Source organism: Epinephelus moara, chromosome 20 (assembly GCF_006386435.1).
Source record: "Epinephelus moara isolate mb chromosome 20, YSFRI_EMoa_1.0, whole genome shotgun sequence".
NCBI classification, from domain to species: Eukaryota; Metazoa; Chordata; class Actinopteri; order Perciformes; family Serranidae; genus Epinephelus; species Epinephelus moara.
Window position 1 is genome coordinate 20835753 of NC_065525.1, and position 14633 is coordinate 20850385.

At 39.2% G+C, this 14633-nt stretch overlaps 2 protein-coding genes across 38 annotated transcripts in view; one reads left to right on the forward strand and one right to left on the reverse strand.

Moving 5' to 3' along the window:
• Positions 1 to 1940: 1940 nt before the first annotated feature.
• tmem263 (transmembrane protein 263) lies at positions 1941 to 8679 on the forward strand. The gene is made up of 3 exons (XM_050072474.1): positions 1941 to 2108; positions 4179 to 4249; positions 6385 to 8679. The coding sequence occupies exons 2-3, from the start codon at positions 4183 to 4185 to the stop codon at positions 6690 to 6692; spliced, it is 375 nt and encodes a 124-aa protein (XP_049928431.1). The 5' UTR covers positions 1941 to 2108; positions 4179 to 4182; the 3' UTR covers positions 6693 to 8679.
• Positions 8680 to 10765: 2086 nt separating this feature from the next.
• Positions 10766 to 14633, reverse strand: part of LOC126407500 (uncharacterized) — a 14393-nt gene continuing 10525 nt past the window's right edge. For 33 of the 37 annotated variants that reach the window (XM_050072459.1, XM_050072452.1, XM_050072451.1 and 30 more), the window contains 6 exons: positions 12242 to 12339; positions 11996 to 12156; positions 11714 to 11906; positions 11293 to 11440; positions 11134 to 11209; positions 10766 to 11054 (listed from right to left, as the gene is read on the reverse strand). In XM_050072459.1, the coding sequence (XP_049928416.1) occupies positions 10963 to 11054; positions 11134 to 11209; positions 11293 to 11440; positions 11714 to 11906; positions 11996 to 12156; positions 12242 to 12339 (768 nt within the window). In that variant the 3' untranslated portion in view covers positions 10766 to 10962. The remainder of the gene's footprint in view (positions 11055 to 11133; positions 11210 to 11292; positions 11441 to 11713; positions 11907 to 11995; positions 12157 to 12241; positions 12340 to 14633) is intronic. The other 4 variants (XM_050072435.1, XM_050072437.1, XM_050072438.1 and 1 more) reach the window with 4 other exon arrangements.

Genomic DNA, 14633 nt, shown 5'->3' on the forward strand with positions numbered 1-14633 from the left:
CAGTGGGCTGCATACCGCGGAAGTAAACCTGGAAACTAGAAAATTATATTGCCGTATGTGCCAGGTGAGCAACTCCATTGAAATGAATAAGCACCATCTTGGGTATGTAGTTAGTATTAAAATCTATGGGCAAGTAACAGACGTCCCAGTTACCTCCGCAGCCTGGTGCTGTATTCATGTGGTGTCAGAATAATTTGAAAAATGAATTCCCAATCATATTTCTTTGCTCACCTCATCTGTTTCCTTTGCTTTCCCTTATTAACATTTTGTGTAACCACTCTGAGCAATGAAACAACACATCTTCTTTGAAGTGTTGATGTTGCTTCCACATTAAACATTAAGCACATCCAATTTTTAAGAACAAAATTACCAGTTTCAGATGCAGCAAAACAGGACAACGATTCTCTACACATCAAAAGAAAAAAAGCATCACTCACAGCTTTTAAAAACAGTGTTCAAAGTAACTCATGAGTCAGCAGAAAACCTCAGCTTCCTAGCAGTAGGCTAAAACAAAACGTAGAAATGAAAGCTTCAGCTGCAGATGACAAATATTTACAATGGAAGAACAGGCTGTACAAAATTCTACAAACAACTGCAATATTTTTTTACATCATGACAAGGCCTCTTCTTACCCCAAGCATACAAGCATGGCTTTGAACACAGTGAGGTCACAAGTATGACCATCCTTGGAGCACATGAATGCACCATTAACCTTGGCTGGCGGAGGTCTCGCTTCCGTCTGATTGAATTGGTCCTTGTTCACTCATTCAGTGCTGTTGTTGCCGCACTACATTAGGTGTTCAGTGCACGATGGCACCCTAAAAATTAAGATCAGGTCAGAACTAGAATGTGCAAGTCCAGACAGTGAGACCACGACATCCCTTCAGCTCATAATATTTGAGTAACTTTTTAAATGTGACTATTCATTGCAAACCACTCCAAAAACTGCCTAATATGTCAGTTTTGTCAGGTGTAGGATTTACCCTGCCTCTTGCCCAGTGTGAGCTCGAGCTCCCCAGCCCTGTACAGGATTAAAGGGTATAGATAACAAATGGGTGGATGGATAGATGTGACAGCATTTGTCATCATATTTAAAACGTTAAGCGAATGTCTATTTTGTTGGATGGGAGATCCACTGTATTTGCATTTGCTGTGACTGTATGCCCTCATTTATATTCATTTGGTTTAACATAAATTTGCATCTTGAATATGAATATAAATACTGAATATGCACCATTTACATTTTAACACAGGTCTGCTCTATACAACTAGTAGTCAATACATGTAGTAATGAAGGGAACTAACCATTTCGAAGTGCCTTAGTGATGCTGCCCAAAATTATCTGCAAATAATAAAATTACCACAGCCCAAACCCAGCCTTGTCTACGTGCTTTTATTTTATTATATTTTATTTGTTGCTTTCCCCATGAAAATACTTGTAATTTCTACCGGGGTATTTGATATTGGCCTATTTAAAATACTACAACGTGACGTCTCCTTCTTCAAGAAACGATCTTTGATTTAGGATCAATAGGATGGACGTCACTTCCGCTTTGAGGGGCGGATGTTTTTTTGGGGGGTATTTGGATCAGTGTCATCTCCCGCCAAAGTGACGGTTAGGGACCCCAAACAAAATTAACCTTCATCATATGTTATCCTTTTATTTCTATCCTCACATGCATCACAACATCCTACACAAACTCCGTAACATCCTGCCAAAACGGTTCCTAATTATCACGAAAACAATTACAATCATGTATAAATAAAAAAGAAAATCCTCGTGTTTGTTCGTGAACTAAAACATTAAATAATAAAACAATAACCCAGGCAGTAATAACTACTTTAATGTGTATTCATGTGGTCATAAATAGCAGAGGCAGCCAGCAGCTGGAGCTCCATCCCGCGGACAGTGTGAACCTCTGTGTGTTTATATGGGTGGAGACTGAGGTCCTCCTCCAAAATATAGCCAGAGACAGACAACACAAGTCAGCTCCACCAGCAGCAGCTCCATGATTACAGGCCGTGGGAGCTCTTTAACTCAGGTAGTTTGAGGTCCTTCACGTTACTGCACAGCACATTGGATCAGTTTGATAACGACACAAAGCAAGGTAAGTGCTCAGTTACAGTTTGGGGTTCAGTTGGTGTCAGCCATGAGAAGTTGTGCACAACAACAAAAAACGAGCCATTTTATCCTTTAAACCACCTTCAAAGAAACTCCTCTCGACTATTATTGTAACTAAGAGGAGGAAACTTCAATAAATGTCGATGATTAAGTGTGAAAAAAGTGATGTTTAGTGTTTTGGGGGAGACGTGACGTGTCTGGATGCCTCAGCTACAAGATTGAACAAATAAGCTAATTATGGCGACTAAAAGCAAAACAACCACACAGTTGGGCGTGTTAAAGACAAGTTGGATATGTTTTAGCTTTAAAAGTGAGATGGAAACCGTTTTGTAAAGTTAAATTGCGAAGTAAGTCGCCAACTTTTAAGCTAGTGTCCGTGTTTTTAACTCTAGGTTAGCATAAGTTAACGCGGTCTGCCACGAAACAAACAGTGACGGTTAGCTAACGTCACTTAGCATAAGTTTTACACTGGTACTCAATGGTGGGGCCGTTAGCCAACTGCTACTGTAACGTTATGCTAACCTAACACGGTGATAATGGTGTTTACTGAGCAGTTACAGCTGCTAAACACGTCCCTTTGTTCATCTCTGACCTAATAAAACGCCATGACTGAATAACACTTTCCCCGGAGCTGATTTCATGACTTCCTAACAAAGCACCATTTATTTTCATGAGCAGAAATAACATTACAGGCTAACAGATGACATTAAAGCAGCCAGCAAAGCTTTTAATGTAGGTAGCAATTTGTGACATCATGTCTACTTTGGGGATATGGAGTTTGTTTTATGTTTTTGCACAAGTTAGATCACAAAAAAATGACAAAAATAAATAGTTTACATCGCAGGAAGAGGCTGAAAACACCCAAAACACATACATTAACATACAGAAAATAATATAAAAGTTATAGCAAACTGATAACATGATATATAAACTGTCAGTGTATGCTGTTAGTGTTTCCCAAAGTCCAGCAAACTACCCAAATATGTAACATTTTTGGTTTTCAGCATCAGTTGTTTTAAGTTTGTAAACTATGCCCTTGTCATATGTTTTCACTAGGGGTGTGAGAAAATAATAGAAAAAGAAGAATAGAATAGGAAAAACTTTATTCATCCCCAAAGGGAAATTTCCAGCAGCTCATAAAAGACAGAAAACACTTCCCCTCATCGACAACAACACAGTGGTATTAAATAGACATCAAATAAAACAAGTTAAAATAAGTGCATAAATAGAAATCAGAATTTAATTAAAATAAAATTGGACAGTCCAGTCCAGTTGTTGCTAATGTGATGTGTGTGTGAATGTGTGTGTGTGACTGGATTCGGGAGGTGTTTAATGATACTCTTGAGTATCTTGATTTTGAATTGTGTTCATATTTTTCCTCAACACGTGACTTCCTTTTGCTAAAATTATCCAAAAAGTAGTGCCATGAGCTGTTGAATGTTACAGGGACTGTTAAATACTAATGCAGATCCGATGTTCTTTATACAGTGACAGTTTTGTTAAAATTATATAAAAAGAAATCACAGTATTGCAACATATAGCAATATGTGATTGATGTTGTATTGCCAGATTCCTGCTAATACACAGCCATAGTTTTTAACCTGTTATACAGCTCTGTAACTGACTGTGAACAGGTCTGCCTTGTTTTAGGATCAGCAGCACACCCAAAGCAAGCTCCTGTTATTTTCTTTACGTGCTGTTTGCTCCTAACTATTGACTTAAGTTAAGGGTTCCTCTGTAGGCTGTCACATATCAAACATTTCGTCTATTTGGATAAAGGCTTTTAATAACATTCAGAGTGTGTATCCATGACACAATCATACTTAAGTGTGCAAATTTTACGGCATAAAAACTCCTAAAAGTCACATAGTTGTTTCTGCTGTTGCGCTCTTAACATATAAGCACAGGCTCAGATTTTTACCAGGGTTTACACCATGGCAAAAATTACTTGAGGATGGCAAGAGGAAAGCATGAAAACAAGACTGAATCTCTTTCCCTATAGCACCCTGCCCCATTTATCTGTGTTTGTTGGTAATTGTGTCATTTATTTTCCCAGAGCGATGAGTCAGGCGGAGCAGGTGCCTGAGGACATGCCTGCATACCTCAACGATGAGCCAGTAGCTACAGGTAAGTTCAGCTGTAAAACTCATTAGACAGCATTACATTTCTCTGTGTTCAATGTTTTGAGATCGTGTTTTCAGTCCAAGAACTAGACGTGGGGCAGATATGGAAATGCAGATTATGGATTTTACATTGTGATTAGCTGTTTGTGCAGTAATCCGCTTCTGGTAAACGTGTGCAGACTCAATATGTTTGTGTTCAAACAAGACAGAGCCGTGTCCTTTCTTTACCAAAGACATTTTAACTGTAACAGATTACAGCTTCAACACATTATGGCTGCTTTTAGTTTTGAATGATGGCACAAGTGTAATAATGTTTAATTTCACCTGCTCATACAATGAAAATTTAATTAAACTGAAAGGGCTCGACAAAGCTGTGGAAAAAGGAAAGGATTGTAGAGCTGAAACAATTCGAAGATTAAGTGAGCAGTCATTTGGCAGAACATTAACCGTGAGCTATTTTGATAATTAATTCATGTTTAAAGTCATATTTCATGTAAAACTCAAAGCAGCTTCTCTGATTTGCAGATTTTCCCTACTTTGAATATATAATGATAATAATAATAATAATGTAACTCTGATTATCTTTTGGACTGATTACTAAACAAAACAAGCAATCTGAAGACATCACTTTGGACACTAGAAAACTGTGTGGATTCATTTTAAATAATTATGGCTCATATTTTATAGACCAAACAAATGAGTGATTTAATTGAGAATAAAAACAGCTCTTTTAGCGATAATAAAATAATCATTATTAGCAGCCCCGTACGACTGATTCTGGCTCATAGAAATGTTTGTTTTTCAAATTCATGCTGTTGTCTTAGGTTACTGACTGTAGGTGTGGTGTATTGTAACGTGTCACATCTAAACTGAGTAAGGAAACAAAAGAAACTTTTTTTGATTAAGTACTAAATAACTTAATTGAATTTTTGATGGACAGAATATTAATCAGCAACAGCTCTGATTATTGATTAATCATGCAAGTCATTTTTAAAACAAAGATATTACACTTTTTCAGCTTCTCAAAATCGAGAATTAATGATTTTCTTTTTTATAACCATTTTAAATTGAATATCTGAATGATTTCACGACCTCACCTTGAGCGATTGGAAATTGTGGTTTACATTTTTTGCTGACATTTCATATTAAAGGAGCAGTGTGTAGAATTTAGTGGCATCTAGCGGTGAGGACTGCAGATTGCAACCAGCGGAAACTTTTCTAGGTTAGAATTCCTTCAGTGTTCATTGATCAGGAAGTTTTTACTGGGAACTGAATTATCCACAGAGGTGTCTTCCTCTTAAAAACAAACAGACCAAGTGATTAAAACCAGTAAAAACACTGTATGTGGCAGTGTCATGTTACAAATCAGTGTTTTTCCTGACACTGCTCGTTATAGACTGGGTGCTAACTACGGTAGCTGACGCAAACAAGCGAATGGCCCTATTTGGAGCTAGTGTTTGGTTTGTCCGTTCTGGGTTAATGTAGAGACAGGGGCATCTCTGTAGACCAGGACCCGCTCCATATGTAGATATAAACGGCTCATTCTAAGGTATCGAAAACACGACAATTCTTATTTTCAGGTGATTAGAGAAAATGAATGTATTATATTTTATTCCATTTCTGCAGATATATCCTCCCTTAATCCTACACACTGGACCTTTAACAAGCAATTATTCAATTGGGCAAAAACAGAATGAACCGATTAATCAGTATTATAAATAATCATCCATAGTGTCACGGACAGTTTTGCAGAATCTTATCTCATATTTTGGGGGTATCTGTCTGAAAAGGCTTGTGAGGATGCGGTTTGGTGTAGAGCTGAATTGATGAGTTGATTTTTCAATTAGTCGATCCACAGAAATCTGCAACTGTTCTAGTAACAGATTGCTCAGTTTGAGTCATTTTTTAAGCAAAAGGCTAAATGGTTCCAGCTTCTCAAGTTTTAGCATTTACTGCTTATGTGTTACATTATTTGATGATGCTTATTAACCCAACAATTAATTTAGAGAATAATCAGCAGGCTAATTGATAATGTAAATCATCATTAGTTGCAGCCCTAGTTTAGAGCATTTCTGTCCTTTTACTTATTTTCCAGTGACATATTTTTGCTCAAATGTTGCTCTTGTTGTTTTAAACCAGATGACAACAACAAGGACCATCCTCAGGCGCAGCCGGGCATCTTCGGGAGGGTAGCGGGGGGCCTGTATGGCGCCACCAAGGGAGCCTTAGGAGCGACGGTGGGCGGTGTGACCTGGATAGGAGGAAAGAGTCTCGACCTCACCAAGACCACCGTCAGCTCTGTAGCCGCTCTGCCTGGGTATGGAGTGGGCCTGGTTAAGGGAGGAGTGTCTGCTGTTGCTGGAGGAGTGTCTGCTGTCGGCTCTGCAGTGGTCAGCAAAGTTCCCATAGGAGGAGGGGGAGGCAAAAAGAAGGACAAGTCCGACTGATGGCGGGAGGAGAGTGAACGCACACAGCTGAGGTTTTATGGCTCGCACTGTGTTGTGCCTGTTAGCATTCATGAGCCGGCAAAGAGCAACAGAGGACTCAAAAGTTTAGCATACACACTTTGGTGAGGGGTGTTTGTGTTTTTTTTTTTTCTTTTAGTTTTTGTTTTTGAAAGTGATTGTTGGTAAACCCACATTCATACTCTTAATGTGGCTCGGACCCACAAAGCAAGAACTAACAAAGACTCTCCTGCTCTGTTGTTAAAGGAATTACACCATTATCACCAGTGCCTGAACATGTTCAAATAAAATGTCAATGTTTCATTTTTGATAAGAAGCGACGACACTGTTTTCCCTGCAAACTGTTGCACCTGTCACATCAGTTAACTTGAAAAGCTCAGAGTGTAAATGCACTTAAATTTCAAATTGCAAGACAATCACTGATCGATGATGATCTCCGACTGATGAGGAGGTGTTTCACTGTCAACTGACAAACACATGGATCAGAAAATGCGTCCAGTGTGACTTAATCACCTCTCTGCTCAGTTCCGCTTGCACAAATGAGCCACTACATCTGATCAAAGATGTGATCTGACAAGTAAAGTCCAGTTTAATATCAAAACCACCTGCTGGCTGGTGATGGGCAGACCGACTCTTGTCACAGGATCGGTTCTTTTGAGTTGATGCGTGTAAATGTGTCAAACCTTTTGAACTTTGACACTTTTTCGAAAATGTGTCAGCTTCTCCATGACACTTAATCATAGGACATGCACGTTTGACAGCTAGTGCTGCCCGCCCCACAAAAATCTTCAACGCATTACCAGCCATTGAGTTTAAATTTATCAAGATAAAATGCATTAATCATCCACCTGTATGTAGGTAGGCTATGAAGTCGTTCTCTGATCATGTTTTATGGCTCATCTGGTCCGTTTACCTTTCTCATTGCTATCAAGGTGTTGGTGAGCAATAAAAAACAACACATCTTCTTTGTAACATCTATTTTGTTTCCACAATACACCTTAAATGCATGAATACACCAAAGTCAGAAGAATGAGCATTTGAGGGGCACATGAATGCGCAGTCTTGACTCGAGTCTGATTCAATCGCATCTTGTTCACTCACTGTAGCAGGCTGTGTGATCAGAACCCTACAATAACAGTGTGTGTTAAAAATCAGGGATTCATGAGCACTCAAATGTTTGACAGGCTGACCCAGTACGTACCGGACACTAAAAAGAGTCATTTGATTCAATTAGTTTGTTCGGTCTCACCCATCACTGCTGCTGGTTGTGAAGAGTTCACTGGTGAACTGGTTTTCCTCTGCAGTCACGTCGCCCTCTGGTGGTTACATCCTCACCTCAGTAGGAGGTGACTTGTACTATTGATACAGAATCTGATTCACAATGAAAAATTCAGAGTATTTTGATTGCAATGAACTTCATTTTCATTCACAGTGTTAACTGATTCACTATGACTAAACTAGTTGAGTACATGTTCAGTGAATGACATTTTGTACATGACAGTTATTTTGGATAACTATATATTTTGATTTTTACTGTGACATGTTCGTCAGTGTCACACCCAAATCAAAGTATGTTAGCACCTCTCCTTCGGACACAGAAGCTTCATAAGGGCATAAATCTCTCAAAGCATCAGTTCTCAACCCTAACGCTCCTCCATATTGCTCAGTGTCACTGTGTTTACTGTTGTAGGAATCTGATGGCTGGATTTCCTGACATTACTTTCTGAATTTCAAGTGTCAAGTACATTTTTAAGCTGACAAACCTGTACATTTAGATAAGAAAGGCCTTTTTTGTAAATCTACCTTTTGCTGTAAAATGCCATTTAAGTCTTGTTTGATGCAGAACTGAGCTTTCAGAGCTTTTATCAGTGTTGCAGAATGTTTGGAAGTTTGCTGAACGATGAGAATTTATTGAAACATGGCAATATTATATTCAGAAGTTGTTTGAATAAAAAAATATGCTGAAGGCTGTATGCACTGTGGAATAATTCTTACGAAAACTTGCAATACTGTAAAACTAAAAAACAAATTAAACTCTTTGTCTTAAATAACGTTAAAATGTTTAGTTCATCTGTACATTTTCAGAAACTTGTATACAGGTTTAAGCTCTAGTTTTAGATTTGTCAAATTATTTAAATTTTTAGAGAATAATTTTTATTGTTTAACCCTTTGAAATCTACACAAAGTGGCTTCATTTCTTTCAAAGACCTGGAAAAAAGGCAATGAGCAACGAAAGAAGAAATGATCCCATAAATTAGGAAAAAGAGAAAATTCAAAACATGAAAATTAGTGAAAAAAAGGGAAAGAAACAAACAAGAATATGACCTGAAAAAATGCTTAAAATTTATAATAACTCTGCAAAATAATAAATATAGTTTTTACCTAGCTTTTTTAAATTATACTTTTCTGCATCTATTATTTTTTGGCAATTTGTGGGACATTTCTTTCCAAGTTGCACTGTGCTTTTTCCCCCCATGTTTTTGAAATCTTCATTCTGTTTTTTTCCTCCACCAGTGCTGAAGAGGCATTTCAGAACAACTCTTTTCAGTATTGTTTGTGTGTATCTCAGTTGTTCTTGAGTTTATTACTGTATTGCTCTGTCTGTAAATGTAAAACTTTATGAACAACATCCGAGCCACTACTTTAAAAACACTCTGCAAAACAAAAAGATAAGTGGCCTTTGGTAACATCAGTCAGGGATGTTTTCCAAGAAGAACTATTAAAATTAAAAAAAAAAAATGGCACAGCTGATAACATCTTTGCGATGCTGTGGTCAGTATTTATTTGAAATTGTGATGTACAATTTTTATGGAGCATCGGCGTTGCTTTGTGCAATGTTAAAAACACTAAATACAATTAAAACTGCAAATATTTTGTCAAAAAATTCACATAAAATAAGCATATATAGCCGTTTTACAACCTCTGAAAAGATCTTTCCCCCGCTTATCTCAGACCTCTCTCAGAGGTACACCCCTACCCCCTTCCTGCGGCCTCCATCAGCAGGTCTACTGGCACTACCAGCCATCAGCCTCAGCATAGTGGGTGCCAGGGCCTTCTCTTATGCTGCACCCTAACTCTTGGACTCACTTCAGTCTCACATCCGTATACTGGGCTCCATTACAGAATTCAAAACTGTCTTTTTTAAATGGCTTACTCACTTTAACTGCAACAACAGCATCTTATTTTAATGCCCATTTTAACTCTCTGCTCTCTGTTACCTATTACAAGTTATACAGTTTTTTGTATGATTTGTTACAAATTTTATGTGATGTAAAGCGATCTTAAATGCCATTATTATTATTAGTAGTAGTAGTACTGTAGTAGTAGTATTAAAGATTTATTCTAAAATGTTCTGATTCAATAGGACTTTACACCAACCAGCCAAATCATTAAAACCACAGGACAGCTAAATAACATTCATCATCTCGTCACAATGCAATGTTCTGCTAGTAAACCTTGGGCCAGACATGGAACCTCTGGGGTACCGCCATGTCCAACAGATGCTCAATCAGATTGGGATCTTGGAAATTTGGAGGCCAGGTCGACACCTTGAGCTCTTTGTCACATTCCCCGGGTCATTCCTGAGCAGCTTTTGCGGTATGACAGGGCGCATTGTCCTGCATCAGGGAGTGCTGTTGCCACGAGGGGTTTTAGTTAGTCTGCAACGTGTTTCAGTAGGTGGTGTGTAACAGTTGGCATCCAAATGACTGTCAGTATCCAAGGTTTCCCAGCAGAACATTGCATTGTAACAAGAGGATCAGTGTTATTTACGTCATCTGTCAGTGGTTTTAATGTTTGGGCTGATCAAGGTGACACAGATATAGTACTGGTAAAATTACATGAATTTTATGCGACTGGCTTTACATTTATTCTGAGATCAAATCAAGACAATTAGGAAGAATCGAATAGCCACTATTTATTATTTACAGTAAATTATTTACAGAAAAGTTAATTGTATTATGTTTTATTTTAGAGGAACCATAAATATTACTGCCAATTTAATTTTTTAAAAAGTAAATCATGCACAAAAATAATCAGAAAATATTTACAACTCATCAAAGCCAATATTTTTTTTTAATATGAATGTGACTACAATACTTTGAGGATCCATTTCATTCATCCTGCACCACACTTTTGACTCTTAAGTTTTTTGCATACATTACAATATATGACTAATAAGTGAATCATATTAATGTTCCAGATCTTTCACTAAATGTTCATGGCCAAATTCTTGAGCTGGACACTGTGCTGTTTACTGCTGAGGGGAACTCATGATCACTGGTCCGGAAGAAACCACGACCTTTGGCTCAGCCTTCTTCTGGTCCACATCCTTGACATCTCTCTCTGCAGACAGACATACAAAGATGGTTAGATTAAAGTGCATATTGCTCTGAATTCTGCAGTTTATAAATTCATCTCTTACTTCTTCTGTAGCACGATGGTTCACAGGAGTGACCCGCAGCAGCAGTGCACACAGCTGTACTGCAGTGGATGTACACCTGAACAAGAAAACACCATTAGCAGAGCAAAATAACAATATTTGGTTGCTTTGTTGTTTATCATCAACAGATATATTTATTACCTGTTCCTTCATGGGTTCCATTGAATTGGTGTCTACAAAGGTAAACATCTTGAAAATGAAACGTCTGTAGTGACTGGGGAAGCCCAGACCAGAGGAGAGACCGACTGGAACCAGTGAGGACAAGTAGCGATCATCCCTGTATGGACACCTGGGGGAAAAGAATATGATATTGAGGCAATGACACTGAAATTAAATTGAGTAAGGAAGTCAGTATCTGTCATTTCAACCTGGTAATACATCAACATTTAGAAGCAGATTATTTTTCAACTCTAGAATGTCAAAATTGACAGGTTTTTATTATCATTGGCAAAACTATGTAAGTTTCAATCAGACTCTAGTTTTCATCAGATTATAATCAGTCTTCACAACGAGCAGACAAACTGACCGCAATGTAAAACATGTAAGTTGGTGTCATAGTTACCCGTCTATCAGAATGTCCCACTGTGGCAGACTGTGAGGGTTGGAGCTTGTGGTTGTCCAACAACGACCAAGAGTCAGGACAAGGTTGGGATCTGTCTTTTCAAGGAGTTGCACCTCCACATACACAGGGTCCCTCAGTACTTTGGTCACAGGATAGTCTGCATCTGTGTAGAAAGAGCTATAGGCCACTTCCACTGCAAGAACAGAGATTAGTTAGTAAGACAGCCAGTTGTAGAAAATTATCGACAAACACAGCAGTGCTGCTAGGCTGATATACACTTACCTTCATTGCAACCCTTTGTATTGCACTGTCCGTTTGCCAACCTCATATATACTCTTATGGGTCCCAGAGCAGCAACTGGCAGAGGAGGATTATCTAACGGCAATACTTCTACGACCACAGTTTCAATAGATGTGCCAATGTACCTACTCTGGAAGAGCAATCTGTAAAGAGAAAACTGGTGTTATGTTGCTTGGTCAGATCTTTTATTTTGACAGCACAAACATCTTTTAAGCAAGGATGACCTACTCAAAGTGGCTGTCTCTGGTAATGGCTCCAAGAGGTCCAACTCCCACTTCATATGAGGAAACCATCCTGTTCTCATAGATTATAACACCAGGCTCTTCCTATAAAAACAAACAAAATTGGAATTGTGGGGTAAAAACATGCATAGGTCCTATTTTAAGTTGTCTTTATTGGTTGAAAAGTAAAGAAAATGAAAGTCTTACCATAACAATGGAGCCACAGGCTGTGACAGGAAACTGGTAGATGGCGAACTCTGAGTTCGAGTCAACATGTGTGCAGCCTTGACCCTGTCCCAACAGTGAGATTGATTCGAGGTCAATGTTGGGCAGAGTGGCATCTCTTGCTACTACCACGATGAACTGGCCATCCTTGGTGGCCTGGACAGTCACTGTTGGAATAGAAACAGACGTTGGTAGATTGAAAAGTACATAAAGATGTAAAATACCTTTTTTGCATCCTCCAGTCTTTTCAGAAACTCACCTGCCTTTCCAAAGTAGCACTGTCGGCCATCAAAGCAGCAGCTTATGGCTTCACATCCAGCAGCAGAGATATCAGAAGCTCCACACGAGATTCTCACATTTGCTTGCACCTCGCAACTCTGAACAGGAGACTGATTTCGAACACTTGAAGCGGACTGTGTCTGTGGCACTGCATGGACCTGTGGTCGCTGTGGTTGCTGCGGTGGAGGGTCCTGCGGCTCCTGATCATGGAATGCTTGAGGATATTTAGGATATTTTGGTGGTGCAGCTGGTTGGGCGACTGGCGGTTGATATTGAGGATACTTTGGTGGTGCAGCTGGTTGGGCGACCGGCGGTTGATATTGAGGATACTTTGGTGGTGCAGCTGGTTGGGCGACCGGCAGTTGATATTGAGGATATTTTGGTGGTGCAGCTGGTTGGGCGACCGGCAGTTGATATTGAGGATATTTTGGTGGTGTAGCTGGTTGGGCGACTGGCGGTTGATATTGAGGATACTTTGGCTGTGGAGCTGGTTGGGCGACCGGTGGTTGATATTGAGGAACGTTTGGTGCTGGAGCTGGTTGCACTTTTGGTCCTTGTTGATATACATTAACCTTTCGTGGTGGCATGACCTGTGGGGCTTGTGGATATGGAGGAGCCTTCTGCGGTGGTGGTGGAGGTTGGACCTGTGGCACTTGAGGGCGCGGAAGAACCTGTGGTGGAGGAGGTGGAGCGCCCTTTTTCATCGATGGTGCAGACCACGCTGAGCCCTGAGCTTTCACTTCAGTCCCAACTAAGCATCCTAGCAGTGCTAGTGCCACCAAAGAGGTGACCCTGCAGCGCTTTGCCATGGTTTCACAGCAGTTTGACCTGGACTGTCCCTAAGTGTACAACTTATGTGTGCTGCCACATTTATATGTGACTGGGCTTGATGTTTCATAAACCCCACCTCTGAGGCCAAACAACCACCAATCACAGCGTCCTATCGTTTCAACAGCCACTTAAATGAGCCTTTTGGCAACTTCACAAGATCAGTTGTACGTGTGGGACACGTGTCCTATCAGATCAGGAGACTGAGGTGGTTGACAGTTTGACATTCAGGTATTTATTGACAAGTCCAACATTTGGGTCACAAAAACCTCTTTTATAGGTCTTTGTGGCCTCAAACTTTATTTGTCACCAAATGTTTATTTTGCTAGTGCACAATGGCGAACATATTGATCTTTTCTCTGGGTCAGTGGCAAAGTTTGCCATAATATGTGCTACAGGCCAGCCTAGGTCTGCCTGTATGCTGCTGCGTAGCCTATTATGAATATATTCACTCACATTTTTTAAACATCACCATGTTGCAGTTTCCTGAACAGAGAGCTTTATATTCACTGTGTGACATCTGTGAAAGTCTAGAAAGACCTTTCGATATGACTCTGTACAGTATTACAAAATTATTATAGCTAGGGAGGTAACAGATGAAAAAGGCAGGCTAAAGGTCTTTTAATAACTGCCAACTGTACAACGGCATAGGTTAAATAAAATGGTGTGATGTTCAAATACTTGCAGTTAAGTTGGTTTACTGAATGAATGTGAAATACAGCTTCGTGGTACTGATTTATGGAAGGATATTTGTGTCCGTTCTAAGTGCATGTTTTGTTTTGTTTTTAACAACCACATACATTTTATGTTGAAACAAAATTATTTTGCCAAAACCTAATGTGCACAAACATATACAGTGGTGTGAAAAAGTGTTTGCCCCCTTCCTGATTTCTTACTTTTTTGCATGTTTTCCGCACTTAAATGTTTCAGATCATCAAACAAATTTAAACATAAGTCAAAGATAACACAAGTAAACACAAAATGCAGTTTTTAAATGAAGGGTTTTATTAATGAGTAAGAAAAAAATCCAAAGCTACATGGCCCTGTGTGAAAAAGTGTTTGCCCCC